The 25186-nt window shown below is 43.3% G+C and overlaps 1 protein-coding gene across 2 annotated transcripts; it reads left to right on the top strand.

The window, feature by feature from the left end:
• Positions 1 to 293: 293 nt before the first annotated feature.
• Positions 294 to 23805, top strand: LOC117344271 (polcalcin Cup a 4-like). Of its 2 annotated transcripts, none has more exons than XM_033906961.1 (5): positions 294 to 423; positions 7118 to 7227; positions 19901 to 20065; positions 23489 to 23535; positions 23678 to 23805. In XM_033906961.1, the coding sequence occupies exons 1-5, from the start codon at positions 368 to 370 to the stop codon at positions 23717 to 23719; spliced, it is 420 nt and encodes a 139-aa protein (XP_033762852.1). In that variant the 5' UTR covers positions 294 to 367; the 3' UTR covers positions 23720 to 23805. The 2 variants fall into 2 exon arrangements, with proteins under 2 accessions (XP_033762852.1, XP_033762861.1); XM_033906970.1 differs by lacking the exon at positions 294 to 423 and adding an exon at positions 755 to 847.
• The last annotated feature ends 1381 nt before the right edge of the window (positions 23806 to 25186 follow it).

Below are 25186 nucleotides of genomic sequence, written 5' to 3'. Positions count from 1 at the left end.
ACTCACATCGGTGGATCTATCTATAAACATTCTACATTCAATTAAACATGTATTAACACCTGCGAGAGCAGCCAATGACAGATCTTTACATCTATCACGTATATATTAATATTAATTGAATTATAGCTTATTACAAAACTGATAAGGATCGCCGCCTCACGTGACCTTGGCAAAGTGGAATACAGTAGGGCTCGCGTGCTTTGACCACATTTTATATCTAGGGGTCAGATATTGTGTAAGGGTTGACAAATTTCACAGTGAAAGTCACGACTTTGACGACTGACAATTTATGATAAGATTTCTACCCAGTATCAGGACTTGACGGTACTACTGACGAAGGACAGTTCCTATCCGACCGTACTGAAGGATGACGAAACTTCTGGTTATTATCGCGTTATGGATGACAGAGACCTACTGTCAGTCGTTAGTATCTACACACTGTCTCAATCATTGTATCTATGTCAAATGTGCGTTGTCTTGTGAATATTCCATTACTCGATAGTAGCTTCCCATGCTTCCACATAATGAAATTTATTGAATATGCTATGACTATATACTAAAGATATTGACTAATAATCGGACAAACTGACAATGCAGGTTTGTGGTGGCTATGAACACATTTTATGGTTGACACCATAGTATCCTTAGAAAGTACTCCCTACTATGAACATTATATGTGGTGTCTGTTGGTCGTCGATACATCGTCTTTCACTTGGCATGGACAAACGATTTTGTCGCTTATCTTTTAATTCGCTCCCTCCTTGCCTTTCGCAAATTCCGTCCACCCACCACGTGCTTCCCGTCCAATATAATGTCCGCCTTTGTCTGTTCTGTATAATCATCATCTGTAAGTATAATTTAAGTGTTCAGTATCATTATAAGTGATTTACAGACTACACCTACTGTATCTATGGAGTGGGTTGATATATACTGTCTGTTACCCGATTCGTATTGAATTGATTTACTGAACTATTTTAAAATTAGGCGAGTCCTGGTACAACAGGCAATTATGATATTCTAAAGTGTTTGTGTATCAATACAACGTTAAGTTGTTATAATGTTAAATATTATGTTTACTAGTAACGATTCCATTAAGTTGTTATAATGTTAAATATTATGTTTACTTGTAACGATTCCATTAAGTTGTTATAATGTTAAATACTATGTTTACTTGTAACGATTCCATTAAGTTGTTATAATGTTAAATATTATGTTTACTTGTAACGATTCCATTAAGTTGTTATAATGTTAAATACTATGTTTACTAGTAACGATTCCATTAAGTTGTTATAACGTTAAATAATATGTTTACTTGTAACGATTCCATTAAGTTGTTATAACGTTAAATAATATGTTTACTTGTAACGATTCCATTAAGTTGTTATGATGTTAAATATCAAGTTTACTAGTAACGATTCCATTAAGTTGTTATGATGTTAAATAATATGTTTACTTGTAACGATTCCATTAAGTTGTTATAATGTTAAATAATATGTTTACTTATAACGATTCCATTAAGTTGTTATAACGTTAAATAATATGTTTACTTGTAACGATTCCATTAAGTTGTTATAACGTTAAATAATATGTTTACTTGTAACGATTCCATTAAGTTGTTATAACGTTAAATACTATGTTTACTTGTAACGATTCCATTAAGTTGTTATAATGTTAAATACTATGTTTACTAGTAACGATTCCATTAAGTTGTTATAACGTTAAATAATATGTTTACTTGTAACGATTCCATTAAGTTGTTATAACGTTAAATAATATGTTTACTTGTAACGATTCCATTAAGTTGTTATGATGTTAAATATCAAGTTTACTAGTAACGATTCCATTAAGTTGTTATGATGTTAAATAATATGTTTACTTGTAACGATTCCATTAAGTTGTTATAATGTTAAATAATATGTTTACTTATAACGATTCCATTAAGTTGTTATAACGTTAAATAATATGTTTACTTGTAACGATTCCATTAAGTTGTTATAACGTTAAATAATATGTTTACTTGTAACGATTCCATTAAGTTGTTATGATGTTAAATATCAAGTTTACTAGTAACGATTCCATTAAGTTGTTATGATGTTAAATAATATGTTTACTTGTAACGATTCCATTAAGTTGTTATAATGTTAAATATTGTGTTTACTTGTAACGATTCCATTAAGTTGTTATAACGTTAAATATTATGTTTACTTGTAACGATTCCATTAAGTTGTTATAACGTTTAATACTATGTTTACTTGTAACGATTCCATTAAGTTGTTATAATGTTAAATAATATGTTTACTTGTAACGATTCCATTAAGTTGTTATAACGTTATGTAACCCCGGTAAATACTAGCCGCAATATACCGCTCGGCTAGAGAGATCTTCTCTTTAGCTCGATCGGTTGAGCGTAAGACTAGTAAGCCAGAGGTACCGGGTTCGATCCCTAGCGGAGGCAGTGATTTAAAATTTAATTAATCCTGCGCTCTGTTACATTGGCGCCCATGTAGGGACCCGGGAAAAATACTCAACCTTACTCCACAAGCATCGCTGTTACCCCTGGGAACTCGAGGACGAGTTCTTCCCTAGAGGGGGAGTATGTAACCCTGGTAAATACTAGCCGCAATATACCGCTCGGCTAGAGAGATCTTCTCTTTAGCTCGATCGGTTGAGCGTAATACTAGTAAGCCAGAGGTCCCGGGTTCGATCCCTAGCGGAGGCAGTGATTTAAATTTAATTTATCATGCGCTCTGTTACATTGGCGCCCATGTAGGGACCCGGGAAAAATACTCAACCTTGCTCCACAAGCATCTTCTCAACAATAGAACTCGGAAGGATGCTTACAGTCTCCCGAGATTTGATGACATAATAGATACCCTCAATGGCTCAAAGTTCTTTTCCAAGCTTGACCTTCGCTCAGGTTATTGGCAGGTGGAAATGGAGGAAGAGTCAAAGCCGTACACAGCCTTTACCGTAGGTAATTTAGGGCTTTACGAATGTAACCGTATGGGTTTCGGATTAACAAATGCTCCAGCCACATTCCAACGGTTGATGGAGAAGTGTATGGGGGATTTACATCTCCGGGAGTGTTTAGTTTTCATTGATGATGTCCTCATTTTTGCTAGAACATTTGAGGAGCACATGAAAAGGTTGCAGGCTGTGTTTGGTAAGCTTGAGGAGCATAATCTTAAACTGAAGCCTTCCAAGTGTGAACTGTTTAAACCCTCAGTCACATATCTTGGTCACGTCGTTTCAGAGCAGGGTATCGGTACTGACCCAGAAAAGACTAAAGCAGTCAGAGACTGGCCTGAACCCAAGAGTTTGAAGGAGCTTCGACAGTTCCTCGGGTTCACCGGTTACTACCGACGGTTCATTAAAGACTACTCAAAGATGGTTGAACCACTCAACGCGTTGTTGCGGGGACATGGTCCTCCTAACAAAACCAAGGTTGGTAGTAAACGGAAGGTGGCACCTGCAAAGTGGAAATGGGGTGATAGGCAACAGAGTGCCTTTGACACTGTCAAAGAGATGCTTGTTAGTCCTCCGATTCTGGGATATGCAGATTATTCCAAACCATTTGTAGTTCACACCGATGCCAGTGGCGACGGTCTGGGTAGTATTCTCTATCAAGAACAGGAAGGTCGACCAAGAGTCATAGCGTATGCTAGTAGGGGGCTTCGGTCCAGTGAAAGAAACTATCCAGCTCACAAGTTGGAGTTTCTAGCGTTAAAATGGGCAGTCACCGATAAATTCCATGACTACCTCTATGGTACCAAATTTCAGGTGATAACTGATAATAACCCATTAACTTATGTCCTCACCAAGGCTAAGTTAGACGCTACAGGTCAGCGCTGGATAGCCGCCTTGGCTAGCTATGATTTTACTATATCATATAGGCCTGGGAAAAGCAACTGTGATGCTGATGGGTTGTCCCGTTGCCCACAGGTTTTTGCCGACACGGTCAAGGCAATTTGCCAGGCTGCCACCGCATCAGTGCCACTTGTTGACTCGGTGACGCCGGGTCCCACCTTCTTTCGGCCGGAGATGAGGCTGGGGACCGTCCGACCGAGTTTGGCAATGTGGATTGGGCATTAGAACAGAGTAGGGATCCAGTAATTGGTAGACTTGTTCACCTCTACAGTAGGAAGCGTTTCACTGGGGGAGTGGAGCTGAAGAATGAGCCTCCTGAGGTGCGAAGGTACCTTAGGGAGAAAGGGCGTATCTCCTTCCTGAAGGGTGTTTTGTACAGAACCGCTACTGTAGATGGTGAGCAAGTGAATCAGTTGCTGTTGCCCGATGCTTACAGAGCCCAAGCACTGAGAGGTGTCCACGATGAGATAGGTCACCAGGGTAAAGAAAAGACCCTATGGCTAGCCAGGCGAAGGTTTTATTGGCCAGGCCTCGAAGGTGATATTAGTGCCAAAGTTGAACACTGTGGCAGATGCATAAGGAGGAAAACCCCTGTGAAACCAGTGGCTGGGTTGGTTCCCATTGAATCCACTAGGCCATTGGAGTTGCTGTGCGTAGATTTCCTGAGTTTGGAGAGGTCAAAGGGTGGTTATGAAAATATTTTAGTAATCACTGACCACTTTACTCGTTTCGCACATGCAATACCCTGTCGTAATCAATTAGCCACAACGACAGCAAAAGCACTGTATGAACATTTTATAGTGCATTACAGTTTCCCTGAGAAGTTGCTGTCTGACCAGGGCAGGAACTTCTGTAGCAAGGTCATCAGGGAACTTTGTAAAATCGCTGGAGTGAAAAAGGTTCGCACCACACCCTATCACCCCATGGGCAATGGCTCAGCTGAGCGATTTAACCAAACACTCCTTAAAATGCTAGCCACTTTAGAGTCTGAACAAAAGTCTGACTGGAAGAGTTATGTCTCTCCCTTAGTACAGGCATACAATGCTACAAAAAGTGACGCAACTGGGTACTCTCCCCACTATTTAATGTTTGGGTGGCATCCACGGTTATCCGTTGACGCATTCCTGGGAATTGGTGAGCCTGGGTGTGATCAGAATAGTAACCGGGACTCTTATGCCCAACGGCTGAGACAGAGGCTGGAGTATGCCTACAAATCAGCGGCACGAGTTTCTGGGAAGCAGGCTGAGCAAAATAAAGCCGCTTACGACGCTCGGATACGCGAGTCGAAACTCTGTGTGGGAGATAGGGTTTTAGTCAGGAAAGTTGGACTGAAAGGTAGACAAAAACTTGCCGATAAGTGGGAGCAAGCTCCTTACAAAATAGTGGCAGCGGAAGTAGATGGGCTTCCGGTCTATAAAGTGCAGAGGGAAGATGGTGTTGGTGTCGTGCGAACGCTCCACCGGAACATGTTGCTGCTATTTACAGCAATTCCAACGGACCTACAGCAAAGTGATGCTGGGGACAACCGCAGGGTTTGTCCGAATAAGGTCAGTAGGGTTAAGACTCGGGTTGAGTCAAGTTCCAGCTCGGAGGAGACCGACGGGTCGAGCACGGACAGTGGACGGTATGTCATTCCTCAAAGGAGGACATCCAAGAGGGTAGTTACCCTTGGGGCCCCTGGACCGGTCAGGAGTTCTACACTGTCACCACCATTAAGTCCATCGTTACATGAGTTATCTTCCCCTGATGATGACCCTGGTGAGTTATCTGCCATTGACCCAAAATCCGATGAGAGTCCATCAATACAAGAGTTGTCTCCCCCTGTTGACGACACTGAGGTGTTATCTGCCCCTGACCCGAAACCCGAAGAGGGTAACATTCTGCCTGAAAACCCAGTTGAGATTTGCCCAAATACTCCATCATCCCATGACACTGAGATCCGACGTTCCAGTAGAACACGAAATCCTCCGGATAGATACGGAGTCTGGACCACGTCGCAATTGGTTCTCAAATCATTTGATGAATCATTTTAATTAACCTCTGTTTTATAGTTTGGGGATGACATGACTAGGTCACTACTAAGTAATGAATAACCCTGGAATTTACAATATTCCAGCAATCTTGTAGTAAGACAAGATTTTGAGGGTTTAACTGTATTAACTGTAAATATGCATAGATTCCTGGTCATATTATGTGAATGTACGACATTTAAAAAAAAAAGTGTTATTTATAAGGTTGCATTATTTTTTATACACTATTTACTGTTTAACTGTGGGATATTCCCCCAGTTATTGTTATAACGTTAAATAATATGTTTACTTGTAACGATTCCATTAAGTTGTTATAACGTTAAATAATATGTTTACTTGTAACGATTCCATTAAGTTGTTATAACGTTAAATAATATGTTTACTTGTAACGATTCCATTAAGTTGTTATAACGTTAAATAATATGTTTACTTGTAACGATTCCATTAAGTTGTTATAACGTTAAATAATATGTTTACTTGTAACGATTCAATTAAGTTGTTATAACGTTAAATATTATGTTTACTTGTAACGATTCCATTAAGTTGTTATACTGTTAAATGATATGTTTACTTGTAACGATTCCATTAAGTTGTTATAACGTTAAATAATATGTTTACTTGTAACGATTCCATTAAGTTGTTATAACGTTAAATATTATGTTTACTTGTAACGATTCCATTAAGTTGTTATAATGTTTACTTGTAACGATTCCATTAAACTGTTATAATGTTAAATATCATGTTTACTTGTAACGATTTCATTAAGTTGTTATAATGTTAAATATTATGTTTATGTGTAACGATTCCATTAAGTTGTTATAATGTTAAATATTATGTTTACTTGTAACGATTTCATTAAGTTGTTATAATGTTAAATATTATGTTTACTTGTAACGATTTCATTAAGTTGTTATAATGTTAAATATTATGTTTACTTGTAACGATTTCATTAAGTTGTTATAATGTTAAATATTATGTTTATGTGTAACGATTCCATTAAGTTGTTATAATGTTAAATAATATGTTTACTTGTAACGATTTCATTAAGTTGTTATAATGTTAAATACTGTGTTTACTTGTAACGATTCCATTAAGTTGTTATGATGTTAAATATTATGTTTACTTGTAACGATTCCATTAAGTTGTTATAATGTTAAATAATATGTTTACTTGTAACGATTCCATTAATTACTTCGAAAAAATTTCTGATTTCTGAACAGAACATTTACTCCAGTGGCCACGGAGTTATTCACCGGCACGGACCTCAACGGAGACATGGAGATTACCCGGACCGAGATCGAAAGCAGCTTTACCAAGTATGATGAGAATGGTAGGTAATCACACCGTACGACGACGTTAAAATACTTTAAAACATTCCAAATTACGAGGGCTGGTTGAAAAGTTGCGAGCATCGTATTGAAGGAGGTACTCAAGGATGTTCTTTTTAAGTCCAACTATTCTCTGACTATATAAGGCCGTGTACCCAAGGACTGGTCTCATTTGGTTAGTTTATATCGACGAGGTATCACTCTAAAGTAATCATGACAAGCGGCTTTGGCAAAATGGACAAAATCGCTTAGGGTTAGGGTTAGGATGAAAGAGTCTGTTATTGCCATGGCTGCCATTCACGATTGTGGCTTTAAATTGATTGAGCATCCGCCTTCTTCACTTGGTCTCGCTCCATCAGACTTTCATCTGTTTCCAAAACTGAAAACAGCTATTTCGGGCACCCTAATCCTTATCCTAACGCGAACATGCAGTGGGTGACTTTTTTAATAGTCAAGAAAGGCAGTTCTATAAAAGTGGCATTGAAGCCCTAAATACCGCTTGCAAAAGTGTATAGATACTGAAGGTGATTATGTTGAAAAATAATACAATATGTCTGGCAAAATTCAAATCCTTCAATATGAGGCTCAGCACTTTACGTGAATCATGGCCAACTGCTGGATAAAGTTGATACTTATTTAAACACTCCAGGACAGATATAATGTGTTGGAGTGTTAATAGCAAACTGATTTCAGAATCGTTATTAGATCTTTTGAGGAATGTGATAGGAAATAAGAAGTTAGTGTTCAGAATACCTTATTTGAATGTGTTAGGATGTCATGGCGTCGTGTAGATTAAATACGTATTGCAGTTTGGAGACTGATACAATCTCCAATAATCTTCTACCCAGTACTGTTATATAAAACGGTAGGAGCAGGGTACGTACAAACATTGGTACATGTTGTAGTTTCTGTAATGGAAATTATGGACCCTCATTTATATTCAGACCATGTTAATATGGACATTGTTGAAAGATGCTTCAACGCCCACAGCTTACACTGCTTTCGACAAAAAGTATTAAATAGTGTTTAAGGTATAGAGATTATACTTAGTTAACAGGTATATATATCATACTTAATTAACAGGTATATATATTATACCTAGATAACAGGTATATATATCATATTTAATTAACAGGTAGGGTCTAGTAAGTAATAACGACGGTATAAACCAATATAGGTACTGGATCCTAACAAACAAATGTTGGATGCGTATTACTAGAAATAGATATATGTCAAGTAGTAATAACGACAGTACAGACAAGTAAATTATCACGACACAGGTAAATTACATAGAATCACATATAGACATAGAACATGGATCAGTTACACAAATATGTTAGGTATAAACAACAATAAATATCGTAATGTTGTAAAAACGACCCCCCTCGGCCGATACTTATCAAAAGGAATAAATATGATACCTAATTATACGTAACAGTGTATTCCCTCTAGGCCATATTAAAACTCCCGTGACAGGGAACCATGTTAATAATTACTCCTTGTTAATAAGGATTAGTATGAAGTTTAGGAATCCAATATAAACGAAGTAGATCCGCATCGTTATTATCTTTGCTAGTCAAGGGTTAGAATCTGCCCACTTCTTTCTTTCGAAAAAAATCAAATCCCCTGTCTGGCGAACAAGCAAGCCTAGCTCTTTTGGCAGTCGGAAAATGTGGCGAACAAGCTAGCGTAGCTCCTTTGGCAGACGGAAAATGTGGCGAACAAGCTAGCCTTGTTCCTTTGGCAGATGGGAAATATGGCGAACAAGCTAGCCTTGTTCCTTTGGCAGATGGGAAATATGGCGAACAAGGGCGAACAAGCCAGCCTTGTTCCTTTGGCAGATGGGGAAATGTGGAGAACAAGCTAGCCTAGATCCTTTGGCAGACGGGAAATGTGGCGAACAAGCTAGCCTAGCTCCTTTGGCAGACGGGGAATGTGACGAACAAGCTAGCCTTGTTCCTTTGGCAGACAGGAAATGTGACGAACAAGCTAGCCTAGCTCCTTTGGCAGACAGGAAATGTGACGAACAAGCTAGCCTAGCTCCTTTGGCAGACAGGAAATGTGGCGAACAAGCTAGCGTAGCTCCTTTGGCAGACGGGAAATGTGGCGAACAAGCTAGCCTAGCTCCTTTGGCAGACAGGAAATGTGACGAACAAGCTAGCCTTGTTCCTTTGGCAGACAGGAAATGTGACGAACAAGCTAGCCTAGCTCCTTTGGCAGACGGGAAATGTGGAGAACAAGCTAGCCTAGCTCCTTTGGCAGACAGGAAATGTGACGAACAAGCTAGCCTTGTTCCTTTGGCAGACAGGAAATGTGACGAACAAGCTAGCCTTGTTCCTTTGGCAGACGGGGAATGTGACGAACAAGCTAGCCTAGCTCCTTTGGCAGACGGGAAATGTGACAAACAAGCTAGCCTTGTTCCTTTGGCAGACGGGAAATGTGGCGAACAAGCCAGCCTTGTTCCTTTGGCAGACGGGGAATGTGGCAAACAAGCTAGCCTAGATCCTTTGACAGACGGGAAATGTGACAAACAAGCTAGCCTTGTTCCTTTGGCAGACGGGAAATGTGACAAACAAGCTAGCCTTGTTCCTTTGGCAGACGGGAAATGTGACAAACAAGCTAGCCTTGTTCCTTTGGCAGACGGGAAATGTGACAAACAAGCTAGCCTTGTTCCTTTGGCAGACGGGAAATGTGACAAACAAGCTAGCCTTGTTCCTTTGGCAGACGGGAAATGTGGCAAACAAGCTAGCCTAGATCCTTTGACACACGGGAAATGTGGCAAACAAGCTAGCGTAGCTCCTTTGACACACGGGAAATGTGGCAAACAAGCTAGCGTAGCTCCTTTGGCAGACGTGGAATGTGGAGAACAAGCTAGCCTAGATCCTTTGGCAGACGGGAAATGTGGAGAACAAGCTAGCCCTGTCCCTTTGGCAGACGGGAAATGTGACGAACAAGCTAGCCTAGATCCTTTGGCAGACGGGAAATGTGGAGAACAAGCTAGCCTAGCTCCTTTGGCAGACGGGGAATGTGACGAACAAGCTAGCCTTGTTCCTTTGGCAGACAGGAAATGTGACGAACAAGCTAGCCTAGCTCCTTTGGCAGACGGGGAATGTGACGAACAAGCTAGCCTAGCTCCTTTGGCAGACGGGGAATGTGGAGAACAAGCTAGTCTAGCTCCTTTGGCAGACAGGAAATGTGGCGAACAAGCTAGCCTAGCTCCTTTGGCAGACGGGGAATGTGACGAACAAGCTAGCCTAGCTCCTTTGGCAGACAGGAAATGTGGCGAACAAGCTAGCCTAGCTCCTTTGGCAGACAGGAAATGTGGCGAACAAGCTAGCCTAGCTCCTTTGGCAGACGGGGAATGTGACGAACAAGCTAGCCTAGCTCCTTTGGCAGACGGGGAATGTGGCGAACAAGCTAGTCTAGCTCCTTTGGCAGACGGGAACTGTGGCGAACAAGCTAGCCTAGCTCCTTTGGCAGACGGGGAATGTGGAGAACAAGCTAGTCTAGCTCCTTTGGCAGACGGGAACTGTGGCGAACAAGCTAGCCTAGCTCCTTTGACAGACGGGGAATGTGACGAACAAGCTAGCCTTGTTCCTTTGACAGACGGGGAATGTGGCGAACAAGCTAGCGTAGCTCCTTTGGCAGACGGGGAATGTGACAAACAAGCTAGCCTTGTTCCTTTGGCAGACGGGAAATGTGGCAAACAAGCTAGCCTTGTTCCTTTGGCAGACGGGAAATGTGGCAAACAAGCTAGCCTTGTTCCTTTGGCAGACGGGAAATGTGGCAAACAAGCTAGCCTTGTTCCTTTGGCAGACGGGAAATGTGGCAAACAAGCTAGCCTTGTTCCTTTGGCAGACGGGAAATGTGGCAAACAAGCTAGCCTTGTTCCTTTGGCAGACGGGAAATGTGGCGAACAATCTAGCCTTGTTCCTTTGACAGACGGGAACTGTGGCGAACAAGCTAGCCTAGCTCCTTTGGCAGACAGGAAATGTGGAGAACAAGCTAGCCTATCTCCTTTGGCAGATGGGAAAATGTGGAGAACAAGCTAACGTAGCTCCTTTGGCAGACAGGAAATGTGGCAAACAAGCTAGCCTTGTTCCTTTGGCAGACGGGAAATGTGGCAAACAAGCTAGCCTTGTTCCTTTGGCAGACGGGAAATGTGGCGAACAAGCTAGCCTTGTTCCTTTGGCAGACGGGAAATGTGGCGAACAAGCTAGCGTAGCTCCTTTGGCAGACGGGAAATGTGACGAACAAGCTAGCCTAGCTCCTTTGGCAGACGGGGAATGTGACAAACAAGCTAGCCTTGTTCCTTTGGCAGACGGGAAATGTGACGAACAAGCTAGCCTTGCTCCTTTGGCAGATGGGAAATGTGACGAACAAGCTAGCCTTGTTCCTTTGGCAGACGGGAAATGTGACAAATAAGCTAGCCTTGTTCCTTTGGCAGACGGGGAAATGTGACGAACAAGCTAGCCTAGCTCCTTTGGCAGATGGGAAATGTGACGAACAAGCTAGCCTTGTTCCTTTGGCAGACGGGAAATGTGACAAATAAGCTAGCCTTGTTCCTTTGGCAGACGGGGAAATGTGACGAACAAGCTAGCCTAGCTCCTTTGGCAGACGGGAAATGTGACGAACAAGCTAGCCTAGCTCCTTTGGCAGACAGGAAATGTGACGAACAAGCTAGCCTAGCTCCTTTGGCAGACAGGAAATGTGGCGAACAAGCTAGCGTAGCTCCTTTGGCAGACGGGAAATGTGGCGAACAAGCTAGCCTAGCTCCTTTGGCAGACAGGAAATGTGACGAACAAGCTAGCCTTGTTCCTTTGGCAGACAGGAAATGTGACGAACAAGCTAGCCTAGCTCCTTTGGCAGACGGGAAATGTGGAGAACAAGCTAGCCTAGCTCCTTTGGCAGACAGGAAATGTGACGAACAAGCTAGCCTTGTTCCTTTGGCAGACAGGAAATGTGACGAACAAGCTAGCCTTGTTCCTTTGGCAGACGGGGAATGTGACGAACAAGCTAGCCTAGCTCCTTTGGCAGACGGGAAATGTGACAAACAAGCTAGCCTTGTTCCTTTGGCAGACGGGAAATGTGGCGAACAAGCCAGCCTTGTTCCTTTGGCAGACGGGGAATGTGGCAAACAAGCTAGCCTAGATCCTTTGACAGACGGGAAATGTGACAAACAAGCTAGCCTTGTTCCTTTGGCAGACGGGAAATGTGACAAACAAGCTAGCCTTGTTCCTTTGGCAGACGGGAAATGTGACAAACAAGCTAGCCTTGTTCCTTTGGCAGACGGGAAATGTGACAAACAAGCTAGCCTTGTTCCTTTGGCAGACGGGAAATGTGACAAACAAGCTAGCCTTGTTCCTTTGGCAGACGGGAAATGTGGCAAACAAGCTAGCCTAGATCCTTTGACACACGGGAAATGTGGCAAACAAGCTAGCGTAGCTCCTTTGACACACGGGAAATGTGGCAAACAAGCTAGCGTAGCTCCTTTGGCAGACGGGGAATGTGGAGAACAAGCTAGCCTAGATCCTTTGGCAGACGGGAAATGTGGAGAACAAGCTAGCCCTGTCCCTTTGGCAGACGGGAAATGTGACGAACAAGCTAGCCTAGATCCTTTGGCAGACGGGAAATGTGGAGAACAAGCTAGCCTAGCTCCTTTGGCAGACGGGGAATGTGACGAACAAGCTAGCCTTGTTCCTTTGGCAGACAGGAAATGTGACGAACAAGCTAGCCTAGCTCCTTTGGCAGACGGGGAATGTGACGAACAAGCTAGCCTAGCTCCTTTGGCAGACGGGGAATGTGACGAACAAGCTAGCCTAGCTCCTTTGGCAGACAGGAAATGTGGTGAACAAGCTAGCCTAGCTCCTTTGGCAGACAGGAAATGTGGCGAACAAGCTAGCCTAGCTCCTTTGGCAGACGGGGAATGTGACGAACAAGCTAGCCTAGCTCCTTTGGCAGACGGGGAATGTGGCGAACAAGCTAGTCTAGCTCCTTTGGCAGACGGGAACTGTGGCGAACAAGCTAGCCTAGCTCCTTTGGCAGACGGGGAATGTGGAGAACAAGCTAGTCTAGCTCCTTTGGCAGACGGGAACTGTGGCGAACAAGCTAGCCTAGCTCCTTTGACAGACGGGGAATGTGACGAACAAGCTAGCCTTGTTCCTTTGACAGACGGGGAATGTGGCGAACAAGCTAGCGTAGCTCCTTTGGCAGACGGGGAATGTGACAAACAAGCTAGCCTTGTTCCTTTGGCAGACGGGAAATGTGGCAAACAAGCTAGCCTTGTTCCTTTGGCAGACGGGAAATGTGGCAAACAAGCTAGCCTTGTTCCTTTGGCAGACGGGAAATGTGGCAAACAAGCTAGCCTTGTTCCTTTGGCAGACGGGAAATGTGACGAACAAGCTAGCCTAGCTCCTTTGGCAGACGGGAAATGTGACGAACAAGCTAGCCTAGCTCCTTTGGCAGACGGGGAATGTGACGAACAAGCTAGCCTAGCTCCTTTGGCAGACGGGGAATGTGACGAACAAGCTAGCCTAGCTCCTTTGGCAGACAGGAAATGTGGCGAACAAGCTAGCCTAGCTCCTTTGGCAGACAGGAAATGTGGCGAACAAGCTAGCCTAGCTCCTTTGGCAGACGGGGAATGTGACGAACAAGCTAGCCTAGCTCCTTTGGCAGACGGGGAATGTGGCGAACAAGCTAGCCTAGCTCCTTTGGCAGACGGGGAATGTGGAGAACAAGCTAGTCTAGCTCCTTTGGCAGACGGGAACTGTGGCGAACAAGCTAGCCTAGCTCCTTTGACAGACGGGGAATGTGACGAACAAGCTAGCCTTGTTCCTTTGACAGACGGGGAATGTGGCGAACAAGCTAGCGTAGCTCCTTTGGCAGACGGGGAATGTGACAAACAAGCTAGCCTTGTTCCTTTGGCAGACGGGAAATGTGGCAAACAAGCTAGCCTTGTTCCTTTGGCAGACGGGAAATGTGGCAAACAAGCTAGCCTTGTTCCTTTGGCAGACGGGAAATGTGGCAAACAAGCTAGCCTTGTTCCTTTGGCAGACGGGAAATGTGGCAAACAAGCTAGCCTTGTTCCTTTGGCAGACGGGAAATGTGGCAAACAAGCTAGCCTTGTTCCTTTGGCAGACGGGAAATGTGGCGAACAATCTAGCCTTGTTCCTTTGACAGACGGGAACTGTGGCGAACAAGCTAGCCTAGCTCCTTTGGCAGACAGGAAATGTGGAGAACAAGCTAGCCTATCTCCTTTGGCATATGGGAAAATGTGGAGAACAAGCTAACGTAGCTCCTTTGGCAGACAGGAAATGTGGCAAACAAGCTAGCCTTGTTCCTTTGGCAGACGGGAAATGTGGCAAACAAGCTAGCCTTGTTCCTTTGGCAGACGGGAAATGTGGCGAACAAGCTAGCCTTGTTCCTTTGGCAGACGGGAAATGTGGCGAACAAGCTAGCGTAGCTCCTTTGGCAGACGGGAAATGTGACGAACAAGCTAGCCTAGCTCCTTTGGCAGACGGGGAATGTGACAAACAAGCTAGCCTTGTTCCTTTGGCAGACGGGAAATGTGACGAACAAGCTAGCCTTGCTCCTTTGGCAGATGGGAAATGTGACGAACAAGCTAGCCTTGTTCCTTTGGCAGACGGGAAATGTGACAAATAAGCTAGCCTTGTTCCTTTGGCAGACGGGGAAATGTGACGAACAAGCTAACCTAGCTCCTTTGGCAGATGGGAAATGTGACGAACAAGCTAGCCTTGTTCCTTTGGCAGACGGGAAATGTGACAAATAAGCTAGCCTTGTTCCTTTGGCAGACGGGGAAATGTGACGAACAAGCTAGCCTAGCTCCTTTGGCAGACGGGAAATGTGACGAACAAGCTAGCCTTGCTCCTTTGGCAGACGGGGAATGTGACAAACAAGCTAGCCTTGCTCCTTTGGCAGACGGGAAATGTGACGAACAAGCTAGCCTAGCTCCTTTGGCAGACGGGGAATGTGACAAACAAGCTAGCCTTGTTCCTTTGGCAGACGGGAAATGTGACGAACAAGCTAGCCTTGCTCCTTTGGCAGATGGGAAATGTGACGAACAAGCTAGCCTTGTTCCTTTGGCAGACGGGAAATGTGACAAATAAGCTAGCCTTGTTCCTTTGGCAGACGGGGAAATGTGACGAACAAGCTAGCCTTGTTCCTTTGGCAGACGGGGAATGTGACGAACAAGCTAGCCTAGCTCCTTTGGCAGACGGGAAATGTGACAAACAAGCTAGCCTTGTTCCTTTGGCAGACGGGAAATGTGGCGAACAAGCCAGCCTTGTTCCTTTGGCAGACGGGGAATGTGGCAAACAAGCTAGCCTAGATCCTTTGACAGACGGGAAATGTGACAAACAAGCTAGCCTTGTTCCTTTGGCAGACGGGAAATGTGACAAACAAGCTAGCCTTGTTCCTTTGGCAGACGGGAAATGTGACAAACAAGCTAGCCTTGTTCCTTTGGCAGACGGGAAATGTGACAAACAAGCTAGCCTTGTTCCTTTGGCAGACGGGAAATGTGACAAACAAGCTAGCCTTGTTCCTTTGGCAGACGGGAAATGTGGCAAACAAGCTAGCCTAGATCCTTTGACACACGGGAAATGTGGCAAACAAGCTAGCGTAGCTCCTTTGACACACGGGAAATGTGGCAAACAAGCTAGCGTAGCTCCTTTGGCAGACGGGGAATGTGGAGAACAAGCTAGCCTAGATCCTTTGGCAGACGGGAAATGTGGAGAACAAGCTAGCCCTGTCCCTTTGGCAGACGGGAAATGTGACGAACAAGCTAGCCTAGATCCTTTGGCAGACGGGAAATGTGGAGAACAAGCTAGCCTAGCTCCTTTGGCAGACGGGGAATGTGACGAACAAGCTAGCCTTGTTCTTTTGGCAGACAGGAAATGTGACGAACAAGCTAGCCTAGCTCCTTTGGCAGACGGGGAATGTGACGAACAAGCTAGCCTAGCTCCTTTGGCAGACGGGGAATGTGACGAACAAGCTAGCCTAGCTCCTTTGGCAGACAGGAAATGTGGCGAACAAGCTAGCCTAGCTCCTTTGGCAGACAGGAAATGTGGCGAACAAGCTAGCCTAGCTCCTTTGGCAGACGGGGAATGTGACGAACAAGCTAGCCTAGCTCCTTTGGCAGACGGGGAATGTGGCGAACAAGCTAGCCTAGCTCCTTTGGCAGACGGGAACTGTGGCGAACAAGCTAGCCTAGCTCCTTTGGCAGACGGGGAATGTGGAGAACAAGCTAGTCTAGCTCCTTTGGCAGACGGGAACTGTGGCGAACAAGCTAGCCTAGCTCCTTTGACAGACGGGGAATGTGGCGAACAAGCTAGCCTTGTTCCTTTGACAGACGGGGAATGTGGCGAACAAGCTAGCGTAGCTCCTTTGGCAGACGGGGAATGTGACAAACAAGCTAGCCTTGTTCCTTTGGCAGACGGGAAATGTGGCAAACAAGCTAGCCTTGTTCCTTTGGCAGACGGGAAATGTGGCAAACAAGCTAGCCTTGTTCCTTTGGCAGACGGGAAATGTGGCAAACAAGCTAGCCTTGTTCCTTTGGCAGACGGGAAATGTGACGAACAAGCTAGCCTAGCTCCTTTGGCAGACGGGAAATGTGACGAACAAGCTAGCCTAGCTCCTTTGGCAGACGGGGAATGTGACGAACAAGCTAGCCTAGCTCCTTTGGCAGACGGGGAATGTGACGAACAAGCTAGCCTAGCTCCTTTGGCAGACAGGAAATGTGGCGAACAAGCTAGCCTAGCTCCTTTGGCAGACAGGAAATGTGGCGAACAAGCTAGCCTAGCTCCTTTGGCAGACGGGGAATGTGACGAACAAGCTAGCCTAGCTCCTTTGGCAGACGGGGAATGTGGCGAACAAGCTAGTCTAGCTCCTTTGGCAGACGGGAACTGTGGCGAACAAGCTAGCCTAGCTCCTTTGGCAGACGGGGAATGTGGAGAACAAGCTAGTCTAGCTCCTTTGGCAGACGGGAACTGTGGCGAACAAGCTAGCCTAGCTCCTTTGGCAGACGGGGAATGTGACGAACAAGCTAGCCTTGTTCCTTTGACAGACGGGGAATGTGGCGAACAAGCTAGCCTAGCTCCTTTGGCAGACGGGGAATGTGACAAACAAGCTAGCCTTGTTCCTTTGGCAGACGGGAAATGTGGCAAACAAGCTAGCCTTGTTCCTTTGGCAGACGGGAAATGTGGCAAACAAGCTAGCCTTGTTCCTTTGGCAGACGGGAAATGTGGCAAACAAGCTAGCCTTGTTCCTTTGGCAGACGGGAAATGTGGCAAACAAGCTAGCCTTGTTCCTTTGGCAGACGGGAAATGTGGCAAACAAGCTAGCCTTGTTCCTTTGGCAGACGGGAAATGTGGCGAACAATCTAGCCTTGTTCCTTTGACAGACGGGAACTGTGGCGAACAAGCTAGCCTAGCTCCTTTGGCAGACAGGAAATGTGGAGAACAAGCTAGCCTATCTCCTTTGGCATATGGGAAAATGTGGAGAACAAGCTAACGTAGCTCCTTTGGCAGACAGGAAATGTGGCAAACAAGCTAGCCTTGTTCCTTTGGCAGACGGGAAATGTGGCAAACAAGCTAGCCTTGTTCCTTTGGCAGACGGGAAATGTGGCGAACAAGCTAGCCTTGTTCCTTTGGCAGACGGGAAATGTGGCGAACAAGCTAGCGTAGCTCCTTTGGCAGACGGGAAATGTGACGAACAAGCTAGCCTAGCTCCTTTGGCAGACGGGGAATGTGACAAACAAGCTAGCCTTGTTCCTTTGGCAGACGGGAAATGTGACGAACAAGCTAGCCTTGCTCCTTTGGCAGATGGGAAATGTGACGAACAAGCTAGCCTTGTTCCTTTGGCAGACGGGAAATGTGACAAATAAGCTAGCCTTGTTCCTTTGGCAGACGGGGAAATGTGACGAACAAGCTAACCTAGCTCCTTTGGCAGATGGGAAATGTGACGAACAAGCTAGCCTTGTTCCTTTGGCAGACGGGAAATGTGACAAATAAGCTAGCCTTGTTCCTTTGGCAGACGGGGAAATGTGACGAACAAGCTAGCCTAGCTCCTTTGGCAGACGGGAAATGTGACGAACAAGCTAGCCTTGCTCCTTTGGCAGACGGGGAATGTGACAAACAAGCTAGCCTTGCTCCTTTGGCAGACGGGAAATGTGACGAACAAGCTAGCCTAGCTCCTTTGGCAGACGGGGAATGTGACAAACAAGCTAGCCTTGTTCCTTTGGCAGACGGGAAATGTGACGAACAAGCTAGCCTTGCTCCTTTGGCAGATGGGAAATGTGACGAACAAGCTAGCCTTGTTCCTTTGGCAGACGGGAAATGTGACAAATAAGCTAGCCTTGTTCCTTTGGCAGACGGGGAAATGTGACGAACAAGCTAGCCTAGCTCCTTTGGCAGATGGGAAATGTGACGAACAAGCTAGCCTTGTTCCTTTGGCAGACGGGAAATGTGACAAATAAGCTAGCCTTGTTCCTTTGGTAGACGGGAAATGTGGAGAACAAGCTAGCGTAGCTCCTTTGACACACGGGAAATGTGGCAAACAACCTAGCCTAGCTCCTTTGGCAGATGGGAAATGTGCCAAACAAGCTAGCTTTGTTCCTTTGGCAGACGGGAAATGTGACAAATAAGCTAGCCTAGCTCATTTGGTAGACGGGAAATGTGCCGAACAAGCTAGCCTTGTTCCTTTGGCAGATGGGGAAATGTAATAGCGGGCAGGGATCAAGTTATTAAGTTATCAAGGGTGCTCTTTGTTTTTAATCATTTCTTACTGGAGGAGTTTTGTTTTTAATCATTCCTTACGGGAGGAGTTTGGGTTTTAATTTTGATCATTTCTTACTTGAGGAGTTAGGGTTTTAATCATTTCTTACGGGAGGAGTTTGGGTTTTAATTTTGATCATTTCTTACTGGAGGAGTTAGGGTTTTAATCATTTCTTACTGAAGGAGTTAGGGTTTTTAATAGTTCCTTACTGGAGGAGTTAGGGTGTTTAATCGTTCCTTACTGGAGGAGTTAGGGTGTTTAATCGTTCCTTACTGGAGGAGTTAGGGAATTATTTTAGGGAAAGGAGAGTAAGTCAGTTGAAATATTATTTGTTTGAATGTTTAAAGTGGCAGGAGGGAAAGCTATTTAGAATTTCATTTGTTCGGATGTTTAAGACGTCGAGAGGGGAAATTATTTGGAATATCATTTGTTTGGATGTTTTACGTGACGGAAGGGAAAGCTATTTAGAATATCATTTGTTTGAATGTTTTAGGTGACGGGAGAGTAAGCTATTTAGAGTATCATTTGTTTGGATGTTTTACGTGACGGAAGGGAAAGCTATTTAGAGTATCATTTGTGTGACTGTTTTAGGTGACGAGAGAGTAAGCTATTTAGAATATCATTTGTGTGACTGTTTTAGGTGACGGGAGAGTAAGCTATTTAGAATATCATTTGTTTGGATGTTTTAGGTGACGGGAGAGTAAGCTATGTAGAATATCATTTGTGTGACTGTTTTAGGTGACGGGAGAGTAAGCTATTTAGAATATCATTTGTGTGACTGTTTTAGGTGACGGGAGAGTAAGCTATTTAGAATATCATTTGTGTGACTGTTTTAGGTGACGGGAGAGTAAGCTATTTAGAATATCATTTGTTTGGATGTTTTAGGTGACGGGAGAGTAAGCCGAGTGGAGTACATGGACTTTGTTGACCGATACACTCCTCACCTTCACGCGCTCGGACAGGAACTGTACAATGACTACGACATCAATAAAGACCACCACATCGATCTGAACGACTTCGAGGCTTACTTCACTAAACTCGACACCAGTGGTAAACATACTTTATCTATAATAATCATTTTTCGGTTAATAGATTTACACGTTTTGTATATCTTCTAATATAATATGATCATGTCCGGGTATCGGGCCGACCATAAAGCCGTCATTGAAACGCTCTTTTTAAGACCTGCGGGTATTTCTGGTTATAGGTGATTAGCTGCCGCAGATCGTGAGTTCGAGGCCTGGTCAGGGCACGATTCATTAAGTTGACTCCCTTCATCATACATATACATATATTATGGTATACAACAAGACCAGGTGATCCGAAACAGGTAGCGTCTTTTGTTTCATCGGCGACAACCGTCCTACAAATAATCTGGTCACTATCTCAAAATGAGAAACAGGGTGGTGACAGCGGAACTTCTAGGCCTATCAACAGGTATGACGTCATGTCGGTCAATAGAACATTTCGAAATCAAATCATGATGTCCACCATAAAAGTGCCCCGTGTTCTTCACCAACCTTCATTTCTCGTAACCCAGTGTACAAGGTAATACATAACAAAGGATATGATATGTAGCTACAAACACAACCAGGAACAAAGAACTTTTTTTTTTGCAAAGCATTTTTCATCTCTACCCATTATTTTTATACTGTGTATGGTTAAACAATATAAGCCATCCTTTGTATAGTTAAAAACCATACGCCAGCCTTTGTATGGTTAAACACCATTAGCCAGCCTTTGTATGGTTAAACACCATTAGCCAACTTGTTTATAGTTAAACACCATTACCTCGCCTATTTATTGTTAAACACCATTAGCCAGCCTTTGTATGGTTAAACACCATTAGCCAGCCTTGTATGGTTAAACACCATTAGCCAGCCTTGTATGGTTAAGCACCATTAGCCAGCCTTTGTATGGTTAAACACCATTAGCCAGTCTTTGTATGGTTAAACACCATTAGCCAGCCTTTGTATGGTTAAGCACCATTAGCCAACCTTTTTATTGTTAAACACCATTAGCCAACCTTTTTATTGTTAAACACCATTAGCCAGTCTTTATATAGTTGAACACCATTAGCTAGCCTTAATATATTTAAACACCATTAGCCAGCCTTTTATGGTTAAACACCATTAGCCAGCCTTTTATGGTTAAACACCATTTGCCAGCCTTTGTATGGTTAAACACCATTAGCCAGCCGTTTTATTGCTAAACACCATTAGCCAGCCTTTGTATGGTTAAACACCATTAGCCAGCCTTTGTATGGTTAAGCACCATTAGCCAGCCTTGTATGGTTAAACACCATTAGCCAGCCTTGTATGGTTAAGCACCATTAGCCAGCCGTTTTATTGTTTAACACCATTAGCCAGCCTATGGCGGTATGGACTACTCAAGTGAGTGTTTCGTATCTATTATAAACTAGCATAGGAAGGGAGACAACTGCTGGATTGATATTTTTTTAAATTATGAAAGCTCTGATTAGTTTAAGATTCTAAAATGCTTTTAAAATCATGATGGTCATCACCTTATTTTTGAAATGTTCTATTTCCTTAGTCGATATTAAGTCGGAAGTGTTTGATGTTTGTTAATATGCCTGGTGGGACGGTTGTCACCACCCTCAGTAGCATTGAGATTTCACTTAGAAGTGTATGGTGGGTGTCGTTGTCACCACCCTCAGTCACATTGATATTTCACTTAGAAGTGTATGGTGAGTGTCGTTGTCACCACCCTCAGTCACATTCAGATTTCACTTAGAAGTGTATGGTGGGTCCGTTGTCACCACCCTCAGTCACATTGGGATTTCACTTAGAAGTGTATGGTGGGTCCGTTGTCACCACCCTCAGTCACATTGAGATTTCACTTAGAAGTGTATGGTAGGTGTCGTTGTCACCACCCTCAGTCACATTGAGATTTCACTTAGAAGTGTATGGTGGGTGTCGTTGTCACCACCCTCAGTCACATTGAGATTTCACTTAGAAGTGTATGGTGGGTCCGTTGTCACCACCCTCAGTCACATTGAGATTTCACTTAGAAGTGTATGGTGGGTCCGTTGTCACCACCCTCAGTCACATTGAGATTTCACTTAGAAGTGTATGGTGGGTGTCGTTGTCATCACCCTCAGTAGCATTGAGATTTCACTTAGAAGTGTATGGTGGGTGTCGTTGTCACCACCCTCAGTCACATTGAGATTTCACTTAGAAGTGTATGGTGGGTCCGTTGTCACCACCCTCAGTAGCATTGAGATTTCACTTAGAAGTGTATGGTGGGTGTCGTTGTCACCACCCTCAGTCACATTGAGATTTCACTTAGAAGTGTATGGTGGGTGTCGTTGTCACCACCCTCAGTCACATTGAGATTTGACTTAGAAGTGTATGGTAGGTGTCGTTGTCACCACCCTCAGTAGCATTGAGATTTCACTTAGAAGTGTATGGTGGGTGTCGTTGATGAATCGGAAAAAGTCTACTTTGCTGGAGCACCTGGGCTTATTTTCCTTGTACTTTTTCAAGAGTCTTCAGGTTAGTCTATAATCGTGTATATCTTTTGCCCTCATAGAACCGATTTTGAAATTGAATTATGGTTTGGTCATTATGTCGGCATTCTTTGACTGTCGAAATGGGAAATAAAACAAAAATCGACATTCCGCGTACATTGCTGACGTTATTTGAAATGGAGCAAACAGAAACTAGTTAGCTAATGGATAGGTTAGTAAAAATCGGTGGTTAGTAACTAGTTAGCTAATGGATAGGTTAGTAACAATCGGTGGTTAGTAACTAGTTAGCTAATGGATAGGTTAGTAACAATCGGTGGTTAGTAACTAGCTAGCTAATGGATAGGTTAGTAACAATCAGTGGTTAGTAACTTGTAACCTAATAAAAAGGTTAGTAAATGTCGATGTTTAGTAACAAGTTAGCTCATGAATAGGTTAGTTACCATCGGTGGTTACTAACTAGTTATCTAATTAATAGGTTAGTAATGATCAGTGGTTTGTAACTAGTTAGCTAATTAATATGTTTGTTACCATCAGTGATTAGTAACTAGTTAGCTAATGAATAATTTAGTACAATATGTTAGAAGTGCAGAACACAGTTATCAATATACTTCTACTATTTGGTTTAATCGATTTTATCCCTCGACACTCGAGAGTTTCCGCCGAGCCAATCAGACGAGAGGTGGGCGTAGCTTGTTACCGAAACCACCTACTATATGCAGGCGACAGTTTCTGTACATCATTTAGAGGACACATGTTGATTAATACATTAAAATGATAATAAAAATGATCGGCAAAAGGATGGGTATATGTTACAAAATCACTTTCTTCGGATACGAAACTAGTTCATCAATGACAAATTTTTTGTCAAGTCATATTCGATCAGACATTTGTCGGTATCTTTCAAAATTATATTCGATCAGACATTTCGTTAAGTAATTTTGATGCAAAATAACAGTTGTTTACAAGTCCGTTGAACTTTGTAGGAGATGGCCGTGTGTCCAAGGACGAGTTTGTTTCATACTGGGTCAAGGTAAGCTAAATAAACATCACAGATACTTAACAAAATTGACCTTCATCAGGAATATGCTTGTATGAAGTAACCAGTCCTATACTTAGATTGTTAAACTCATCTCAAAAATACAATATTCAACAATATTTTTTTTTTGGTACAGGTTATGGTTGCCACCTCCCACCTTCACGAAACCGTCGGTTAGACTGACCTGAGGACATACAGCACCTAGTCCCGGAGATTGTGTTTATATGATTTTGATATTTAGATTAAAATATGTATTGTTCCTTGTTCGGACTTTGAATGCCATTTCTAAATTTAAGCTCATCATAACAGTCAATGACAGCGAAAAAATTATTTAATATCATTGAACTTTAAACGTATAATAGTCCAGACCTTAAACAATAAACCCGTACTACATCCTGTACGTATTATAGTCCAGACCTTAAACAATAAACCCGTACTACACCCTGTACGTATTATAGTCCAGACCTTAAACAATAAACCCGTACTACATCCTGTACGTATTATAGTCCAGACCTTAAACAATAAACCCGTACTACATCCTGTACGTATTATAGTCCAGACCTTAAACAATAAACCCGTACTACACCCTGTACGTATTATAGTCCAGACCTTAAACAATAAACCCGTACTACATCCTGTACGTATTATAGTCCAGACCTTAAACAATAAACCCGTACTACATCCTGTACGTATTATAGTCCAGACCTTAAACCCGTACTACATCCTGTACGTATTATAGTCCAGACCTTAAACAATAAACCCGTACTACATCCTGTACGTATTATAGTCCAGACCTTAAACAATGAACCCGTACTACATCCTGTACGTATTATAGTCCAGACCTTAAACAATAAACCCGTACTACATCCTGTACGTATTATAGTCCAGGCCTTAAACAATAAACCCGTACTACATCCTGTACGTATTATAGTCCAGACCTTAAACAATAAACCCGTACTACATCCGGTACGTATTATAGTCCAGACCTTAAACCCGTACTACATCCTGTACGTATTATAGTCCAGACCTTAAACAATAAACCCATACTACATCCTGTACGTATCATAGTCCAGACCTTAAACAATAAACCCGTACTACATCCTGTACGTATCATAGTCCAGACCTTAAACAATAAACCCGTACTACATCCTGTACGTATCATAGTCTAGACCTTAAACAATAAACCCATACTACATCCTGTACGTATCATAGTCCAGACCTTAAACAATAAACCCGTACTACATCCTGTACGTATTATAGTCCAGACCTTAAACAATAAACCCGTACTACATCCTGTACGTATTATAGTCCAGACCTTAAACAATAAACCCGTACTACATTCTGTACGTATTATAGTCCAGGCCTTAAACAATAAACCCGTACTACATCCTGTACGTATTATAGTCCAGGCCTTAAACAATAAACCCGTACTACACCCTGTACGTATTATAGTCCAGACCTTAAACCCGTACTACATCCTGTACGTATCATAGTCTAGACCTTAAACAATAAACCCGTACTACATCCTGTACGAATTATAGTCCAGACCTTAAACAATAAACCCGTACTACATCCTGTACGTATTATAGTCCAGACCTTAAACAATAAACCCGTACTACACCCTGTACGTATTATAGTCCAGACC

The sequence above is a fragment of the Pecten maximus genome, chromosome 2 (assembly GCF_902652985.1).
Source record: "Pecten maximus chromosome 2, xPecMax1.1, whole genome shotgun sequence".
In the NCBI taxonomy this organism is placed as follows: domain Eukaryota; kingdom Metazoa; phylum Mollusca; class Bivalvia; order Pectinida; family Pectinidae; genus Pecten; species Pecten maximus.
The sequence above is the reverse complement of the archived record's forward strand: the minus strand, read 5'-3'. Positions and strand labels throughout refer to the sequence as shown.